This window comes from Lipotes vexillifer, unplaced genomic scaffold, assembly GCF_000442215.2.
Source record: "Lipotes vexillifer unplaced genomic scaffold, Lipotes_vexillifer_v1.1 scaffold252, whole genome shotgun sequence".
NCBI classification, from domain to species: Eukaryota; Metazoa; Chordata; class Mammalia; order Artiodactyla; family Lipotidae; genus Lipotes; species Lipotes vexillifer.
The window spans coordinates 3,599,097-3,620,217 of NW_006773367.1; the positions used below are offsets into that span (position 1 = coordinate 3,599,097).

General features: G+C 37.1%; 1 protein-coding gene across 1 annotated transcript in view; it reads right to left on the reverse strand.

The window, feature by feature from the left end:
• The window catches only part of ZNF782 (zinc finger protein 782), an 82,877-nt gene that overhangs the window by 36,122 nt on the left and 25,634 nt on the right, over positions 1 to 21,121 (reverse strand). Inside the window, 2 exon segments of the mRNA XM_007448303.1 lie at positions 13,145 to 15,012; positions 19,052 to 19,147. Of these exon segments, the coding sequence (XP_007448365.1) occupies positions 13,145 to 15,012; positions 19,052 to 19,147 (1,964 nt within the window).

Genomic DNA, 21,121 nt, shown 5'->3' on the forward strand with positions numbered 1-21,121 from the left:
TACGACCCAGTAATCCCACTACTGGGCATATACCCTGAGAAAACCATAATTCAAAAAGAGTCATATACCACAATGTTCACTGCAGCACTACTGACAATAGCCAGGACATGGAAGCAACCTAAGTGTCCATCGACAGATGACTGGATAAAGAAGATGTGGCACATATATACAATAGAATATTACTCAGCCATAAAAAGAAACGAAATTGAGTTATTTGTAGTGAGGTGGATGGACCTAGAGTCTGTCATACAGAGTGAAGTCAGAAAGAGAAAAACAAATACCGTATGCTAACACATATATATGGAATCTAAAAAAAAAAGGTTACGAAGAACCTAGCGGCAGGACAGGAATAAAGATGCAGACGTAGAAAATGGACTTGAGGACACGGGGAGGGGGAAGGGTAAGCTGGGACGAAGTGAGAGAGTGGCACTGACAGATATACACTACCAAATGTAAAATAGATAGCTATTGGGAAGCAGCCGCATAGCACAGGGAGATCAGCTTGGTGCTTTGTGACCACCTAGAGGGATGGGATAGGGAGGGATGGGATAGGGAGGGTGGGAGGGAGACGCAAGAGGGAGAGGATATGGGGATATATGTATACATATAGCTGATTCACTTTGTTATAAAGCAGAAACTAACACACCATTGTAAAGCAATTATACTCCAATAAAGATGTTAAAAAAAATACAACTAACTACGGGATAGATTAAGACTAAGTATAACAATCTCATTCAAAGCACTTAATTAAAATTAGTAACATGGAGCAAAACAAGATCAAAAAGCGGAAATGCCCATTTAAATACAATAATAATTTTAACATATACGCTAAACAAATGTGTGTGCTTTATATACCTCAGAAAGCAAGGAAGGTATGGCTAAAAAAACAAAAATTATAAAATAAAAAAAAAAAAAAAAAAAAAAAAAAAAAAAAAAAAAAGACAGTCAGGAGCCATTAAGATAAATGAATAAGTGCCTGAAGAACAATGATGGAAAAATAGAATGTTGCTTCCAGTTAGTTGGAAATATGGCCAAATAAATTATCACATTAAATGTTACTTGATTAACGTTTGGATTGTAATGACATAAGCATCCATTTGCCCAGGTAAACCTGACCAAACTTAATGGTTGAGCATAATTCTAGTGTTGCCCACATGTCCACATGTTGGATGGAGATCATGGCTCACATGTTTATAAATGTCCAAAAGAAGTAGAATGCCACAAAACAGTGGGTCCATAGCACATCATCATAAAATGAATTAATAGAATAAGATGAACATAGTTAAAGAAGTTTCCATTTGTTATTTATATAGCTTTGTTTTTCAACACTTTCTTGACAAACAATATCAAAAGATTAGTAAATAATTATACACTCTTACTTGTCTGTATCACCAACATAAATGAACAACAACAACAACAACAAAAGACTTTGGCAAAATAAAAAAGGCATCATTAATGTTTGTTTGTGAAAAGTTTACCAATGCAAAGATGTGCTTGATTGATGTGGTGACTTAGCTATCTTTTCCACCTGACAAGGGCAGGGGAGAGAAAGTGCATAAATAAACTGAAAGGATAAGTCTTTCATTTCCATTTACACTGAACACACAATGGGTTATTTATTAGGTTTATATATGGGGCAAATTAACTTAATACATCTTTGTAGGCTGAAGGTTCTGAATAAGAAAAGCACAGAAAGTGTCAGTATGGTATGGTTTAATACCACTGTGGTCAGAAAAGATGCTTGATATGATTTCTATCTTCCTTAATTTGTTGAGACTTGTTTTGTTGCCTTAACACATGATCTATCCTGGAGAATGTTCCATGTGCACTTTAGAAGAATGTATTCTGCTGTTGTTGGATGGAATGTTCTGTTAGGTGCATTTGGTCTATAGAGTTGTTCAATGAACACTAATTCGCAAGTGTTGTTGAATGATCTATCCATTGTTGCAAGTGGGGGTATTAAGGCCCCAATATTATTGTAGTGCTGTTTATCTCTCCTTTTAGTTCTGTTAGTACAAGCTTTACATATTTAGTTGCTCCAATGTAGGGTACATAAATATTAAACAATTGTTATATATTCTTGAATTGATTCCTTTATCACTGTATAATGACCTTCTTTGTCTCGTGACCAGTTTCAGCTTAAGGTTTATTTTGTCTGACATAAATATAACTACCCCTACTCTCTTTTGATTACCATTTGCTTGGGATATCTTTTTTTTCTATTTCTCCATTTTCAGCCTGTGTTTTAAAAATTCAAGTGAGTCTAATGTAGGCAGCATATTGTGGGATTTTTTGTTTTTCTTATCCATTCAACCATTCTGTATTTTCATGGAAGACTTTAACCCATTTATGTTTAATTATTAATAGGTAAGGACTTACTATTGCCATTTTGTTAATTGTTTTGTGACTGTTTTGTTGTACCTTTGTTCGTTTCTCCCTTTCTTCCTGTCTACCTTTGTGATTTGGTGACTTTTTATGGTTGTATGCTTTGATTCCTTTAATCTTCTGTGTATTTACTATTGATTTTTCCTTTGTGGTTACCATGAATCTTACATAAATTATCTTATAGTTATAAGATGTCCTATTTTAAAATCCTATCTTAAGTTGATAATTTTGGTAACATACAGAAACTATACTTTTACTTCTCCCTTCTCCCTCACATTTTATTACTTTTAAATTTATTTTTTTTGCCACGCCTTGCAGCATATGGTATCTTAGTTCCCCAACCAGGGATTGAACCTGTGCCCCCTGCATTGGAAGTGTGGAGTCTAATCCACTGCACTGCCAGGGAAGTCCCTTCCCTCACATTTTAGGTTATTGATGTTTCACGATTTACATCTTTTAAAATATTGTGTATCCAATAAGAAATTATTATAGTCATGGTTATATTTATTATGTTTTGTTTTTTCACTTTAAATCTGGAGTTGAAAGTGATTTATGCACCACCATTATTAAACTACTAGAGAATCTGACTTTGACTATATATTTACCTTTACTGATGAGTTTTACACATTCATATGCTTTTACATTGTTAATTAGCATTCTTTTATTTTAGCTTGAAGAACTCCCTGTAGCATTTTTTGTAAGGCAGATCTGATGGTGGTTTAGCTTTTGTTAAAGCTAAAGTCTTTATCTCATTTCTCAAGGACAACTTTGCTGGGTATAGCATTCTTGGTTGACAGCCTTTCTTTTACCCCAGCACTTTGAATATATCCTCCCACTCTCTCCTGGCCTGAGTGGTTTTTGCTTTGAAACCCATTGATAGTCTTAGGGGGGTTCCCTTGTATGTTGCTTTTAATTTTTTTGTCTTTGACTTTTGACGATAATTATAGTGTTTCTTGGTGTAGCTCTTTTGGGTCTTGAATATGGATGACCAGTTCTCTCCCCAAGTTTGGAAAGTTTTCAGCCATTATTTCTTTAAATAGATGTTTTTTCCCTCTGTCTTCTCTTTCTTGGATTCCTATTATGCATATATTATTTCTTTTCATGGTATCTTAAAAGTTCTGTAGGTTTTCTTCATTCTTTTTAATTCCTTTTCCTCTTTCTTCTATAATTGGATAATTTCAAATTATCTGCATTTGAGTTCACTGATTATTTTTTCTGCTTGGTCAAGTCTGCTGTTGAAACTCTGTTGAGTTCTTCAGTCACTGTATTCTGAAGCCCTGGGATTTTAGTGTGTGTGTGTGTGTGTGTTTCTATTTCTTTGTTGAACTTTTCATTTTGTTTCCCTAATTCTACTTAGTTATTTATCTGTGTGTTCTTACAGTTTGATGAACTTCTTTAAGAGGATTATTCTGAATTCTTTGTCAGAACGTTCATAGATCGTTAGGGTCTGTTCTTGGAACTTTATTAGTTTCCTTTGGTGATGTCATGTTTACATGATTCTTTGCAATCCTTGTACCTTGTTTTGGTTTCTATGCAATTGAGGAAGTGGTTTCCTTTTCCACATTTTACAGGTTTGCTTTGGCAGGGAAAGAACTTCAGTTATCTCAGCTTTAGGTTCTGCCCAGGTCATCTGGTAACACCTGTGGGAAAGTGGGGCTTGTTCTCTAGTTAGGTAAAGTTCCTGCCCATACTCTGAAGTGTGGAGGAGGTGCTGACTGGACACCCTGGTTATGTGGGGCTGTTAGCTGTGCTCTAAGGTTAGGCAGTACCACTAGCTGGGCTCCATGTTCACCTCTGGTTGGGTAGGGTCAGTCTGTGTTCCCTTGTAGAACATTGCTGGTTATTGGACTCTGTGACTGGACAGGGCTGCAGGCACTTTGCAATTCCCCTTAGTCATGTGGGGTTTCAGACTGTGCTCCCCTTCTGGATAGTGCCACTGGCTGAATTCTGTATTCAGGCGGCTGCAGGATGGGATTTCAGGCTGTGCTCTGTAATCAGGTAGGGCTGCAGGCTGTGTCCTTAAATTAGTCAGGGCCACAGGCTTGTTCTGTGATTGGATGCTGCAGGCTGTGTGCCACTGTTGAAAAAATTTGCTGGCTGTGCTCCTTCACCTGGTGGAGCTTTCAACTGTACCCTACAGTTGAGTGGGGTGGAGGCTGTGCTCCACAGTTGGGCAGGGTTGCTCTCTGAGCTTCCTGACCAGGACAGGGCCACAGGCTATGCTCAGGCTATGCTCTGTGATTGGGTGGGGTAACTGGCTGGATGAGGTCGCAGGCTGTGCTCTGCAGCCAGGCAGTTTTGTATGTTGGGCTTCAAGGCTGCCTGGGGTCACTCTTTGGGTTCTGTGTTTATGTGGGGCTGGAGGCTATGCTCTTGAGTTGAGAGGGGCTGCTGTCTTGCCTTCCTACCCCAGTGAGGCTATAGGATGGACTCCATAGTTGCCCATGCTTTCTGTCTAGGCTTCCCAGTTGGCTGGGACTAGAGGTTATGCTCAGTAATTGGAGGGGCTGCTGTCTTACTTCTCTGAGTGGCCCCACAAATGGGCTTTATAGCCAGTGTAGATGGTTGGCTGGGGACCCAAACCTGACATAACTGACAACTGAGCTTCCTGGGAAGATGAAGCCAGTGGCTTGGCTCTGCAGATGGGCAGAGGCACTGGCTGAGATCTCTGCTCAGGCACAACCAGCAGCAGGAACGTGGTTTGCCAAGATATTTGTGCTGGCTGCTGTAAACTCTGCCGTCTTCTCCATCTCTGTCTAATACCTAGAGGTGCAGCTCCACCAATTTCTGTGAGACAAGACCCAAGTGGGCCTCCTGACAAGCATCTGCAGTGCTAAGGAACCTGCATGCCCACCTTGGGCTATTTCCCACTAGAGAAACTATAGGCCCAGAGATCTCTCTTGATGCAGTGTTGTGTCAGCCTTGGGGAGGGGTGATGTGATCAAAGTGAAACTGCTCCTCGTACCCTTCTAATGTGATCCTTCTTTTTCTCTTTGGTCCAAGAAGAGTGCTTCAGTCTTACCTCTGGGTTCTGGAATTTTCACAAAGGTATCTTGTCTCTGGATAGTTGCTAGTCAGTCTTCCTGTAAGGAGGACTGAGGTCAGGGACCACCTACTCTGCCATCTTGCTGATGTCACTCAAAATTGTTTTTTTTTTTTGGCTGTGCCATGCGGCCTGAGGGATCTCAGTTCCCCACCAAGGATTGAACCCAGTCCACGGCAGTGAAAACCTGGAATCCCAACCACTAGGCCACCAGGGAACTCCCAAAAGTACATCTTTAATGTAACTAGCCCCTTACTGAAACTTATCTATTCCTTCAATTATGAATGTGGGCAACAAACAGTGGTAGTGCCAGAGTGTCCATGACTGTCACCAATAGAAATCCGAATATTCTCACATATCACATACCAGTTGTTGTAAGGATTTAGAAATAGTACTTGGCTCATCTCTACTTTGAAATTATTGCAGTTTATATACTGACACTAGATTTGGGTATTTGATGCATTAATAAAGTATCACATTTATTTATATACCACAAATTATTTTTTAAAATGTTTGATTACTTTCTTCTAGTACATTTGGTTTTCATTGTAAACCTATTATACATTATGCATTAAAAAACGTCATCAAGAAGGATCATGGTTTTTGCCAAACTGCCAGAGTTATCCACTGCACCAAACATTCAGAAGCTAAGACACAAAGACTTGAATGCTATTGCAATAAGCATATTAAATTTGAATGACATTACTTAATAATATTGTTCTTCACATTTTCCTACACTTTTAGTTTAAAATACAACATGCTTATTTAATGCAGTGGGTTAATTTTGATGGCCACATGCCAATAAGAAACTTGAAGGAACCAACCAATGCTAATTAGCTGGTTTTTGAAAAAATAAAAGGTACTAACTTTTTTTGCGATACGCGGGCCTCTCACTGTTGTGGCCTCTCCCGTTGCAGAGCACAGGCTCCAGACACGCAGGCTCAGCGGCCATGGCTCACGGGCCCAACCGCTCCGCGGCATGTGGGATCTTCCCGGACCGGGGCACAAACCCGTGTCCCCTGCATCGGCAGGCGGACTCTCAACCACTGCGCCACCAGGGAAGCCCAAGGTATTAGCTTTTCATGATGAATTTGTCTGCCCAACGGTCAATAGGCATTCAGGGGGCCTTTGGTTTACTAGCACTGAACAGTCCTTCCACAGAAATAAAGGCCACCTGAAAGCCATGTCTGATTAGGGAAATAAAAGATGCCAGGTCTTCTATAATTAAATTTCACAAATAGTCTTAATGAGACTCACCAGATGGAGTGAAATTAATGTTAATTGACAGCAAGACTGCCAGATAATTGGGTAGGGAGATTTAACTCTCAGAAAACTACCCCCCAAATTAAAAATCTTTCCCATGGGCTTAAAGAATAATCCTGTAGATAAAATAAAACATAAATCATACATCAAACACCTGACTAAACCATTTAGCTTCCTAGAAACGATATACTTGGCTTTACAGTGATTGAGGATAGAGACTTTAGCTCTGAGAACTTCCAAGCCACAAACTGGAGAACAGTCAGAAATAAGCAATAGAACTTAATATGGCTAAAAATGCTGTTATAGAAATAAAACAAAACACTGTCCCTTACCATTGTAAATTTAAATAATATGAAAAGGAGGTGGAGTTAGAGGGAAGATGGTGGGATTAGGAAGGACCAGGAATCTGTCTCCCTACCCAGACAAAAATTATGCTGGCAGAATCTGTAGGTGTAATGTGCCAAGAAGTCCACACTTAGGGACTTCCCTGGTGGCGCAGTGGGTAAGACTCCATGCTCCCAATGCAGGGGGCCTGGGTTCGATCCCTAGTCAGGGAACTAGATCCCACATGCATGCCACAACTAAGAAGCTGGAAAGCCACAACTAAGAAGCCTGCGAGTCATAACTAAGGAGCTTACTTGCTGCAACTAAGGAGCCCAACTGACACAACTAAAACCCAGTGCAACCAAATAAATTAATTAAAAAAAGTTTTATCTGGAAAAGTCTGGTATCATATAGAGTATTACTGTCTTTAAAACAAAAAGAAGTCCACACTTAGGTATGGTTCAGAGCTAAAGTATTGCTATGTGGCAACAGCTGCCTTGCACTCTTTCAGGCACAGAGGCTACTCTTGCTCTTGAAGACCGCACAGAAAAGGCAGATGGATGCAAAACGTTGCTTGACAGCCTCAAGTGGTGTACCAAGAAGACCAGCAAAAACACCTGTAATGATCCCCAGGATCCTGAAAGCCCCTGGCACCACAGTGGCAAGACAGTAACCCCCATCAGCATCACACTGTTACTACAATGGATTGTTGCTCTCTGTGAAATCAGGCAAAATCAGAAATCTCAGGGGCTCTGATCCTCAACAGCCATTACAGATACTGCTCTGGGAAGTTGCTCAAAGCTTGCAGCCTGGCTGTGTTCCCAGTGTGGGACTAGCAGGGCTTTACAGGAGGCCCTGAAGTCTACCAGGTTTGCCTATTTGGGGATATCTACCTCTGTGCTATCTGTGCCAGGAGGGTCACCTTCTTGTCCAGGACCTGCCAGCTGCTAAGGGGCTTCCATGGGACAGACACTTGGCCTGTGGGCTCAGGATATGACATTGCTCATCCTTTTATGGAGATCAGACATTGGATTTTGCTTTTTCCAAAGATAAGTCACCAAAACATGTGATGCAAATTGACAAGTAAAGGCCTGAAACCCTCAGTTCCATTTTAAATATGTGGATATAAAGCAGTAATGCAGGAAATAAAGTTTCACAATTAAAATCGATGGCAACTTAATGGTTTCTGTTGCATACTTATGTACAATGCATTGCATACTTTCACTATAATCTTCTATACCTATTTTCCTATATCTTGTGACTATTGTCTGCTTCTGCACTGTTCCAATAATTTTGATATGAAAATAAGTTATACTACCAAATAAAAGACTGCTTTTGTCTTATCACTCCATTTGATTTCATCTCACCTACTGCTGAAGCATTTACAAGTATAGTCATGCCCACACCACTGATGACTGAAAGTTTTCCTTAGGAATATGGAGGGGCCTCTGCGAATTGAGCTCAATCTTATCTCAAGGTCCTTGTCAAAATTCTCCACTGACCCAGATGGGTTCTCAAACTCTGGCCCAAGTCATGCCCCCACAAACTCTGTACACTGGCAGGAGACCACCTACTACTTGACATGGTGTCTTTTTAATGTCCTGACGCACCTGTGATGAAGAATGCAGAATTCCATGCCTTTTTGCCAATGATTAGGGCCAAATCACCTGCTGATCTCTAAGTCCTCTTTTCTCATAGAGGTCACCAAATGAAGTGATTCCATTACACGAGAATTCAGGACGCAGTTCCTGTGTTAAAAGGCATTAATGAAATCACCTCAAGTATAGCAGGGAAACAGAACTCAGGGCAGCAGTGGCCATGAAAGGATGTATATGTGGGTGTGCGTGCATGCATGCGTGAATGTATGTGTGTTAGTACTATCTTATAGTGTGACTTCTCTCTAGAATATTTATACATCTGGTATGCAACTCCCACCCTTGATGGAAGAATCTGTAACAGAGAACCCAAGTGACAATACTCCAGTTTAGTTCAGACTTCCATCAGAGAGAAGCTCTGGGGGGACGGGGGAGAGATAGAGTCACAGGGGGTGCTTTTCCTGCCTTTGTGGAAAAGCAATTTCCAGGGGACTGGACACTCAGAAAATGCTTGGGTCTGAGGCACGTAAACAGTGCACAGGCCTGAGGCTTCCAAAATTTCAGGAATGGTGTCATCAGATAAAAAGTAATGCCTTGAGAGTGTAAGGAACTCCCACCTACCCATCACATCAAAGCTGAATCTCCTTTCACCCTAATTTATTATTTTGCTTTATTATCAGCTATAATAGTGCTTTAAGCTTTTTTAAGGAACACAGACTTTTATTTTGATTTTTAATAACAGTAGTAAAATAACGGTTGGTTATTACTTATTGCTTATTTACTCTGTGCCAGGCGTTGTTTTAAGTGTCTGACTTATTGATAGATTAACTCAGAAAATGCCTCCAAGAATGACTGTAGGTAATAACCATCATTATGCGCTCCTCACAAATGAAGAAACTGAGAGACATAAAGGAGAACTGACCTGCCCAAGGTCGTGCAGCCATAAGGGAGGGACAAGGGAACAAATACACAAGTATTGATAGTAAAGCCAATGAGCTATGTGGCAAATTCAGAATCTGGGTCTCATAATATGCTGGGGATCCAAAATTCACTTTTATAATTTTAAAAATCAACTATATTGATGTGTAATTTATATAAGTATATGCATTTTTGATACCTTTTGATGAGTTTTGAAAATTTATACACCTTTGTAAACACCACCACAATCTATATAGAACTTTCCATCATACTAAAACATTCCCTTGTTCCCCTACCCAATTAATTTTCACCCCCACCCACTAGATTAGATGTCTTTCCTAGAATTTTGTTTAAATAGAATCATACAGCTCTACTTTCTTGTGCCTGGCTTCTTTTGCCCAGCCTAATTTTATTATTAATGCTGTTATATGCATTCGTAGTTCCTTCCTTTTCATTGCTGAGTGATATTCCATTGTCAGGCAACATCACTGTTTATACATTTATCTGCTGAAGGACATTTTGGTTCTTTCTAATTTGGGGCTATTATGAATAAAGATTCTATGAACATTTTTATACAATTCTTTTAAAAAAATTTATTTATTTTGTTTTTGTATAATTATTTAAGTTTTCTTGGAGGTAAATACCTAGAATTGAAATTGTTGGTTTTAGGTAAGGTGTCATTACCTTTACAAGGAACTATCAAATGGATTTTTAATGCTATCACATTATAGTTTTAATTTGCACTTCCCTGATGACTAAATCTTTGTATATCTTTTCTAGTACTTACTGGCTATCTATATATCTTCTATTGTGAAATGCTTGTTTTAATCTTACCCTTTTTTTTCCCATTTAAACTGAGTTGTTTGTATTATTATTGAATTATGAACATTCTTTACATATTGTGGACTCAAGTCCTTTGACAGACATATCTATTAGAGACATTTTCTCCCAATGTGTGATTTTGTTTTTTGTTTTCATAATAAAATCTTGAAAAGAAGACACTTTAAATTTTAATAAACTCCAATTTATCTTTTTTGCTTTTATGTCTCACACAATTCTTTGCGTTACATATTAAAAATCTCTGTGTGCTTCAAATTAGTTTCCATGTTTCCCAACAGAAATTTTGTACTATTAGCTATTTTGTTTAGGTTTATAATTTATTTTGAATAAATCTTTAATTATGGTATAAACATCAAGGTACATTTAAAATATGATTATCCTATTATTTTATCATCATTTTTGAAAAAAAGTCACCTTTTTCACATCAAATTACCCTGGAACATATGTCAAAAATTAACTAACAACTTTCAGTTACATTTCAGATCATTAGAGAGCAGGAAAAAGCACTGCTCCTATTCCTAAACAAGAAGACATATGGGAAGAGTTTAAATTTAACAACTTTTCTTGAATACATCAGATATTTGAGATTGCAGGGCAAAAAACTAGCCCAAAGTCTGGAGAGCTAGGTGGTTGCGGAGAGAAACAAGAACCCAAGCAGTTGCTTAACTGAGAAAGAGAACGCCAAACACCATATAAAATGATTGTAAAAAAGCTAAACAACATGCAAGATCAGAGAGGTTATTTCAGCAGAGAGATATAAACTATAGTAAAATTTAAATGCTGGATATAAAAAACACATATAATAAATGAAGAATGCCTTCAAAGGGCTTATCAGTATACTTGACACCACTGAGGAAGGACTCAGTGACATTGAAAAGAGAGAGAGAATATATACACACACTTTTATATACATTTGTAGTATACACACTTTTATATATATTTGTATCTGTGTATGCTTCAATACAGTATTTGTATTAGTGGCCCAGAGATGATACAAAAGTACACAGAAAACATGGTTTGACTTTGTTGAGAAAAGACAGCTTAGTAACAATGGCCTTTCCTATATGCGCATGTCAGGAGGTAGCAGGAGAAAAGGAATGAGGTATATGATTCTGAATTTTCAGATACTTCCTGTAAAAGGTTTACTTGTTATTAATATATGTGTGGCAAATCATAGCTGATATCAGAATAGTTACTAAGTAAGGGGTACATAATTCTATTACAGTGCAGTTGACTTCCAATATACATACAAAACAAACATCTAAGTGGCATGCACACTCACATAGACAGAGAACTCAGAAAATATTCACATACATTCAACACTGTGCAGTTTATGCAATTTCTTTCTTATTTTTAAAAATCTTATTCTAGTGAATATCTATGAACCAATATTGTTATATTTCATTAACTGTCTTAATATTACATACGAAATAGTTTTTATATAACATAAAGGCTATTATTTACCTTTCTCAAATTGATAAATTTTTCCTTTATTACAAACTCCGAGAGATATTAAACTTTGATGACTCATTGAAAGCATTCACACATTCACAGCTCGATTATCAGATATTTAATGAGATATCATTTTTTCGGTAAAGGATTACCTATAAATGTTGTAATGTTAAATATCTTCCCCTGATACTTACCTGACCAAGGAGGAAGAGTTGTGGGTAAAAACTATGGTCATTCAGGATGTTGTCAGGGGGTTTTCCTGTGTGATATTTCTGATACACTACACTGAGTTCACATGTCCACAGAAATCACATTCATAGGCTTTGTTAACTGAGGGTTGGTGAGTAAATACCAGGATTAAGTATACCCAAACTGTAGAAGCCCAGCAGAGAACAAGTTTATTTCATCACAACAAAATGTCTGTGTACATGCAGAAAAAAATTTCATTCAATAGTCACTCTTTGGCCCTGTTTCTTTCTACTTTGTACTCTTTCATCTTCCGTGAATGAGCCCCTTTGGTTTTGCTGGGGGTAATCTCCACTCCATTCTGACAAGGGACAGGAGAAAACATTAATAATTTGAGAGGTGTATTTAGTAAGACCTGTCATTGACCTCTACATTTCACTATCCAGAGGTTAAAAATATGATCTCATTTGGATGACAGAGTAGTTGAGAAATTTAGACTAGGTGTGGCATGAGAAAAAAGGAAATGGTCATTGGTGAACAATTAATAGTCATTATATGTCATATAGTTATTACCCTGTGTTAGTAAAACTGAGGTGTGACTTACAGTAGAAGGATTCCCCACATCCATTACCCTGATTTCTTGTCTATTCTCTACTGAGGTCTCTATGTATTTTCTGCTTTACTGAGAAAGCTGGCTTTTGGCTAAAGGTTATCTCACATTTACTACATTCTCAATTTTCTCACTGTTTGATTTCTCTGATGATGAATGAATTTTGATTGCTGGGACAAAGTTTTGAAATTTTCATTACATTCCCAGGGTTCTCCTGCAGTGTGAGTTTTCCAAGGATTGAATGCACAGAGTATTTCTTGTATTCATTATCTTTACAGAGTTTCTTTGCTGAATTGAATTCTCTGATCTACAATGGGGACTGCACTCAAGATGAGACTGCCTGTGTAAAATATATTCCAAGAATTTCTCTCTTGTGTAAGTTCTCTGATATTTAGTGAAAGCTGGTATCTTGCAAAGGAACTTCCAAGTGTTCATTATATTCATAGGGTTTCTCTCCTACGTGTTTTATTTTGTATTGCAAGACTTGATTTCCAGCTCAGAGCTTTTCCATATTCATTACATTTATATGTGGGCTTTCTGATGTTCTCTAAGGCTTGATTTCTGGCTGAAAGTTTTCCCACATTTATCACATTTATAGGGTTTCTCCCCAGTGTGAGTTCTCTGATGTACTCTGAGGTTTGATTTCTGGCTGAAAGCTTCTCCACAGTGATTACAATTATAGGGTTTCTCTCCTGTGTGAGTTCTCTGATGTTTTCTTAGGACTGACTTCTCACTGAAAGCTTTGGCACATTCACTACATTCATAGGGTTTCTCCCCTGTGTGAGTTCTCTGATGTCCTCTGAGATTTGATTTCTGCCTGAAAGTTTTTCCACACTCATCACATTTATAGGGTTTCTCCCCAGTGTGAGTTCTGTGATGTACTCTGAGGTTTGATTTCTGGCTAAAAGCTTCCCCACAATGATTACATGTATAGGGTTTCTCCCCTGTGTGAATTCTATGATGTCCTCTGAGTTGTGATTTCTGACCGAATGCTTTCCCACATTGATTACATTTATAGGGCTTCTCCCCTGTATGAGTTCTATGATGTTTTCTTAGACCTGACTTCAGTTTGAAAGCTTTCCCACATTCATCACATTTATATGGTCTTTCTCCTGTGTGAGTTCTCCGATGATTCCTTAGGCCTGACATATGGCTGAAAGATTTTCCACATTCATTACATTCAAAGGGTTTCTCCCCCGTGTGAGTTCTCTGGTGTACTATGAGGATTGATTTATAGTTGAAAGATTTCCCACATTCATTACATTCAAAAGGTTTCTCTCCTGTGTGAATTCTCTGATGTATTCTTAGGCCTGACTTTGCACTGAAAGCTTTCTCACATCCATCACATTTATAGGGTTTCTCTCCTGTGTGAGTTCTCTGATGTTTTCTTAGGCGTGACTTCTCACTGAAAGCTTTCCCACATTCATGACATTCATAGGGTTTCTCCTCTGTGTGACTCTTCTGAGGCTGAATCAGGCATGAAGTCATAGTGCAGGATTTTCCACATTCATTACACTCATAGGGTTTCACGGTTATTTGAGTTCTCTTATGTACATTGAAAGTTGACTGGTAAGCCAATGATTCTGTACATGTGCCATAGTCAGAGGACTGGTCTATTCTATGAATTCTCTGATGCACTTGGAGGGTTGAATTATGGCTGAAATTCTTTCCATATTCAAAGGGTTTAACCCCTATATGAATTTTTTGCTGTTCTCTAATGTGTAATTTTTGGCTGAAAGATTTCCCTTCTGTGTCAGTTCTTTGAGTGATCCTACTGAAATTATTTCTGTTTTTATCAATAGTATATTCATATTTATTAAACTCATAGTGACTCGTCTCCTCTGGATGATTGCTCTGAGAGATTATCAAGGCTGATTTATCATATTGGTTTTCCCCAAATTTATTGAATTTATAAGATTTCACTTTTGGGTGGGTATCCTTAGATGTAACAAGGGCAGTCTTTTCAAGAAAATCTTTTCCACATTCATTATATTCAAAAGTTTGCTGTAAAGTCTGAATTGTCTGATGCTGAATAACTTTGTCTTTATGTCCAAAGGCTTTCACACTTTTACTATAAACAAAAGATTTATCTCCAGTATTAGTTCTGTGATCCTTAATACTGAGGAGCCAATTCTCACATACATTAACCTCATAAGCCTTCTTTCTTGAATACTGACAGTGTGGGGTCAATGAGCTAAGAAGCAAGTAAGTAGACTCTGTAGTGTCAAATTTACAAGGCATTGTTTCTGCAGGGAAAATGTTTATGTCCAGAGTACATAGTTTTCTTGAAATTTCTTGCTCTGTAGTCAATGATTTGTTGACAAATAAAACTTGCCTCAAATGTTTGCCTTGGTTTTCTAGGCTCTCCTGTAAGAGTTCATCAGGTTGGGATTCTTCTGAAAGTGAAAAAATTAAAAATATTTAATGATATTTAACACACTTATTATGGAGTGAAATTTATATACATATCCCCCATTATGTATTTGACTCCTTGGTGTCTGGCTCAGTTTCCCCAAAATAAAGTAATTTCAAGTGTATATTCTTATTTTGTTGTTAAAAAAACTTTTTCTAGTGGAAAGACAGAGAGGAATCCAGAAATGAAATTACATCTATATTTGGTATCTTAAAGTATAATTTTCAAAACCAGGTAGAGAAGAGGATATAAAGGAAAGGAACAATTAAAAAAGAAAAATATATTTGAGAGAGTTGAATCCTAGGAACAGATGAAACAAAGACTGAAATGAATTCAACAAGGATTTTACACTAAGTAGATAACAAAAAGTATCAATGGAGAATTGCTTTCAGTGGCTTGCTTTATTGAGATAGAGTTTGCATTAGTGAAGAACACCAGAGACTATATTCACAAACACAGATTACACTGATAACCATTAGTCTATATGATTCCAACTGGAGCTCCATTTTTCCATTCTACACATCAACACTAAAATAAATTTATCATGGGGAATTCCCTGGAAGTGCAGTGGTTAGGACTCAGCGATTTCACTGCCATGGGCCCAGGTTCAATCCCTGGTCGGGGCACTAAGATCCCGCAAGCCACGTAGTGTGGCCAAAAAAAAAATTATCATGGCACCAACTTTCTCATGTTGAAAGAAATAATCAGAAACAGAAACATAAATGTATTGGTGGAAGTGAAAAAACTGATGAGAGTTAAAGTAATTTTTCCACCTATATTGGAGTCACCTCTCTTTCTTGGGTCTGGTGCCTTGGTATTATATTAGGATTGTTCAATAGTGAGTCCCTCTTAATCATCAAATCTTTTAACTTTCCTCTTTTCAATTTGTTTACTCATTTCCCCCAAACCAGTTGTGCCCTGTCCAATCCTTAATTCTATTTTCCATCTATTTTTCCACATATCTAGTTTTTATTCACTGTAAGAATCTTAAGGATCATATGTTTCAAACTGGCCCTAGAAACCCTACAAGTATCCTTTATATTTATTTACCATAAATTTCCTGTGCATATTTGATTGTTATTGTCCTCCTGAAACCCACGCTCCATGCAAAAATGTCTGTGACTCACAATTTTTAAAGTAAATAACCATCACCAAAATCAGGAGGCATCATAAAACTGATGGCAAATCCATAGTTAAATGAGCAGCATCTTCTCTCTTGGTTGTACCTAAAATAATGGCTCACCATTTAATCAATAGCATCTTATATAATATAAAATATGTTTATGCAATTTTGCTCACCTTTCCAAAATAAAACCCTCACTGTGATATACTTTGCATCTCTCTGTAATATAAATTTAGTGGTCCATAAAAAGCTCCATGCATAGGAATTACCTAGAGAGTTCTTTTACTAATATAAGGGTTCAGATCCAGCAACACCTACATTGGATGATTCAAAAGTCCCAGAAATTTGACTTGGGCATTTACATTTGTGGATTGTGTTTTCTGAGTGAATCAGTATGAAATGCCTCTCTCCACCTGACTTTGGAATCAGCCTACAATGTTATTAAAAAATATTTATCATGTGACAAATACCCAGAAAGGAAGAGTGAAACAGAGACCATTCTTTTTTGGAGATTATAATCCAGGTGAGGAAAGGAGCTCATTCAGTAACTATATGCTATCTGGCACAGAATCTCATTTTCTTTTGACACATCCATCACATGGGCTACGAGTTTACAAAAGTAAGAGAAAAAGTATAGGCTAAAGTATTCCAAGATTATATTATAGAAGTAGGAATCTGAGCCCAAACTTAAAAGGAGTAATAGTGCTTTCTTCTCTTTTTCTAGCTGAGGTTAGCTATTTTATTTGCTTTTGTTCCAAGAACCACCTTTTGGCTTTATAACGTTTTATAACTATAATGTTTTATCTTTATTACATTTCTTGCTTTGCTTAGTTTTCTTTTAAAACTTTATTGCTTTTAAAAATAAGTATATGAGGCTAAAATAGTTTCCTCTAAGCACCATTTCATCTATAGTGCAAAGAGTCTAACAAACATGTTTTTCATTAAAAAATAATTCCTGGATATTGTACAGTTTTAACTTACTCTTCTATAAAATAGGTTTCTAAAGATATATATTCATTATTAATTTTAAGATAGAGGGATATAAAATTTTCTCATATTGTTTGCTAGTGTTATTTGACAATAATATCTTTACTTTGTAGAATCTGCCTAAAATACTTTTACATTTTGTCAATGTTCCAAGGTCATTTAAAAGGAGGTTTATTCTTTGTTTTCAGAATAGTTATGTAGTGTGTTTGCATAGCTTTGTTTTCAGAACATAATAGATTCATTTTATAAAATATGCTATTTATAATGTCTAGACCAGAGGTTGGTAAACTTTTTCTGTAAGAGGCCAGAGTAAATGTTTTAGGCTTTGCTGGTTATTCACTCTCTATTGCAACAATTCAACTCTGCCTTGTAGTTTGAATATGTAAACAAATGGATATTGCTGTGTTCCAATAAATGTTTCTTTACCAAAACAAGGCAGGATTTGACCTGTGGGCCATAGTTTGCCAAGCACTATTCTAGAGTCCACAGGCTATGGAATGAAATCAGAGAGGCATATTAAGGTTGACTATATCTAATGTGTTCCTATTTATCCTTATAACTCTTGCAGTTTTTTGTTTTATGAATTCTGATGAATAACTTATTTGGTGTACTAATATTTTAAACTTTTATGTATCCTTTAAAAATTATCTTCTTTAGCATTATCAAAATGTCCTTTTTCTCACCTGTTTTTGACCTGAATTGAACTTTGAGATAAACAACCACTGAGTTGTTTTTATGTTTATAGTCTTAACAACTCATGACTGTATTTTCAAACTTTCTAAATTATTTTCTAGGTGTATCTCTGATACAGTATGATAGTATTTTCTCTTAATAGGTGTATTAAGATCCATTTATATTGGTAGTTCATATGTCAGATATGTTTGTCTTACTCTATGTGTGTTTGCATAGCTTTTGTGCAGAAAATGTTTAACACAGCAGGCCTGAGACTGCTACCCTTAGAAAGGCCCATTTACAAGATTAGCCCTTAGCTGGCATCTGGGAATTTAGATATTGAGATGGTTCCCAAGATTCCCAGAACTGCTAAGAGGGACTCAATGAGTCTAAACTGTTTGTACAAACAATATATTTATGCTGAACACCTAGTTTCTATCTGAAAGCCTACAATTTTGATACATGCTAGACAGAGGGTGCTTAGATGAGCAGCCCCCAGTGAAAACTCTGGGCACCTCATCTCAAATGAACTTTCCAGGTACATATTTCACATGTGTTGTCACACCTGGTTTTCTCTCAACTTTGCCCCATGCACCTTTTCTCTTTGTTGATTTTGATTTGTATGATTTCACTGTATAAAACTTAGTTATGAGTACACCTATATGCTGAGTCCTCCAAGGTGAGTTAATGAACCTGATGATGATCCTGGGGACCCTTGATATACAGCTTTATAAGAAACTTTTCTAGTAACAGATCTGTTTTCTTTGCTCTGTCAAGTGTAAACAATAAGGAAGGTTGCAGTTTGCTCTAGTTTTTATGCTTTCTAATTATACTATGCAATCATCTATTTATTTTGATTGTATATAGTAATTTATTATTATATAATGATAAAATTTGTTTATTTCTCTCTTCTGATCTGTTTACTCCCAATTTTACTTGTTTTATTAACTTTTCTTTGTTTTTATCTTACCATTAAATATACAACCATTACTTAAATTTCAGCTTTAAAGGGTACACTTAGCTCCCATTTTTTAAAGATGAGAATATCAACATACTTACATTCCATTCCTTTCTTTAGTTGTACCCCTTCTACTTTTTAATAGATCTATTATTTCTAATGTTTCAAATGTGAAGGCCTCTAATGGGAGAGTGCTGAAAAACATTTCAAACTGCTTACTTCTAGGTGATCACTTTGGATCTAATTTTCTTGGATGCCTTCTGCCAGTATTCAATAACTCACCTGGGGAACTTCTGTTCACAAATTCTTTCTCTAATAACCATGGATCTTCTCCTTGTTCCAACATGAAAATCAGTTCTGGTTTTGTAAAGCAGTGCCCTGTAAAAGGGAAATACTTTAGCACTTGAGTTAGCTGCATAGGTTTTACTGTTTCTGAATGTGAAGAAAGGTATAGCTTCAGAAGTGGTACACTGAGGGTGCTCGCTAGAATTTTTTTTGGGGGGGCAGAAATGACAGCAAAAAACATTTTCTTACACTCATATAATGGATCCCTCTAAACCCTTAAGTCACAAGCCTAAATAACATTAAGTTCTAAAATAGTCAATGTCTGTGCTTCAAATGAGATTTCGTAAGGACCAATTTCATATCTGACCATAATGGAGTAAAAGGAACTGATTTACCCTTCATATCAGACATCTAAAAAAACCATACAAACTATATGAAATGGGTTTTAGACTTTGGAAAACAGGAAGTACAGACAGGGATACTTGAGAATAGAGAAACAAATGAGGTGAGCCCTGTGCTTATCACAGCTTATTGTTTGGAGAGTTTTCAACCCATAACGCAAAAAAGAGACCACCAAAACAGAGCCTAGCTGATTCAGTAAGTTAAGGCAACAGAAGTGGATTTTAAGGAAGTCATGAAAACTAGGATTTGTAAAATAAAATACAAGAAAAGAAAGATACAGCGTCTTTCTCTATCTGATATGCAGAAGGATCTCCTGAGTACTTGAAAGTGTAAGGAAAACACTTGAGGTTGGGGGGAAGACCAGTGAAAAAGGAGTAGCCTGAAGTATTACCAAAGCACACAGAGAGGTAGGAACTTCTGTTTCTGTTAGCCAGGGTAGAAAAACTTCCTAATCCATGGCCAATTGGGTAGAATAACCAGAAGGGTATTTATTGACTTGGTAGAGGAGCCAAATTAGTCCAAGAGTAAAGTGAGCTCTGAATCCAATATAACAAAGCTTAAAGTAAACCTTGAAAGGATCAAATTAATTCCAAGTAATTTAACTACATCCCAGAAAAGGCCCCAAAAGATTTAAAATAATACAACAAAACTAGCACCTAACGATACAAAATCCACATTTAGCCCTCAATAAAAAAATTACTAGGTATGAATAAAAGGGATATATGGGGCTTCCCTGGTGGTGCAGTGGTTGAGAGTCTGCCTGCCGGTGCAGGGGACACGGGTTCGTGCCCCGGTCCAGGAAGGTCCTGCGTGCCGCGGAGTGGCTGGGCCCGTGAGCCATGGCCACTGAGCCTGCGTGTCCGGAGCCTGTGCTCCGCGGTGGGAGAGGCCGCGGTGGTGGGAGGCCCACGTACCGCAAAAAAAACAAATAACGTCAGAGATATGTCAAAATGGAATTCTAATAAACAAAAAAAGTCCTGGTAACCCAAAGGAAAATGGGAATAGGAAAACAGAAATGAAAAAGAGAGAGAATAAACAGAAAAAGTAAAATGGCAGACTTAAGCGCAAACATGTAAATAGTTACATTAAATATAAATGGTCTAAATATACCAACTACAAGGCAGAGATTGGCAAAGTGGATTAAAAAACATGACCCAACTATATCTATTTACAAGAAACTCACTTCAGCTATAATGATATAGTTGAAAGTAAAAGTGTAGAAAAATATGTACCATGCAAACATTAATTTAAAAAAAAGCAAGAGTGGCTATATTTACATTAAATAAAGTAGAGTTCAGAGCAAATAAAATTACCAGGGACAGAGAGAAATCACATAATGATAATAAAGCCAATCCACCAAACAAAAGGACCAATCTGTCAAGAAGACATATCAGTCCTAAATGTGTATGCATCAAACAACAGAACTGTAAAGCACGCATAGCAAAAACTGAAAAAAATGGAAAGAATAGACAACTCCACAATTACAGTTAGAGACATCAACACCCCTTCTGAACAATTAATAGAACAGTTAGACAGAAAATCATTAAAGATATAGAAGAATTCAGTAATAACATCAACAAATAAGATCTAATTGACATTTATACAACCTTCCACCCAACAACAGCAGAATACACATTCTTCTCAAGCACCCACAGATTATATACC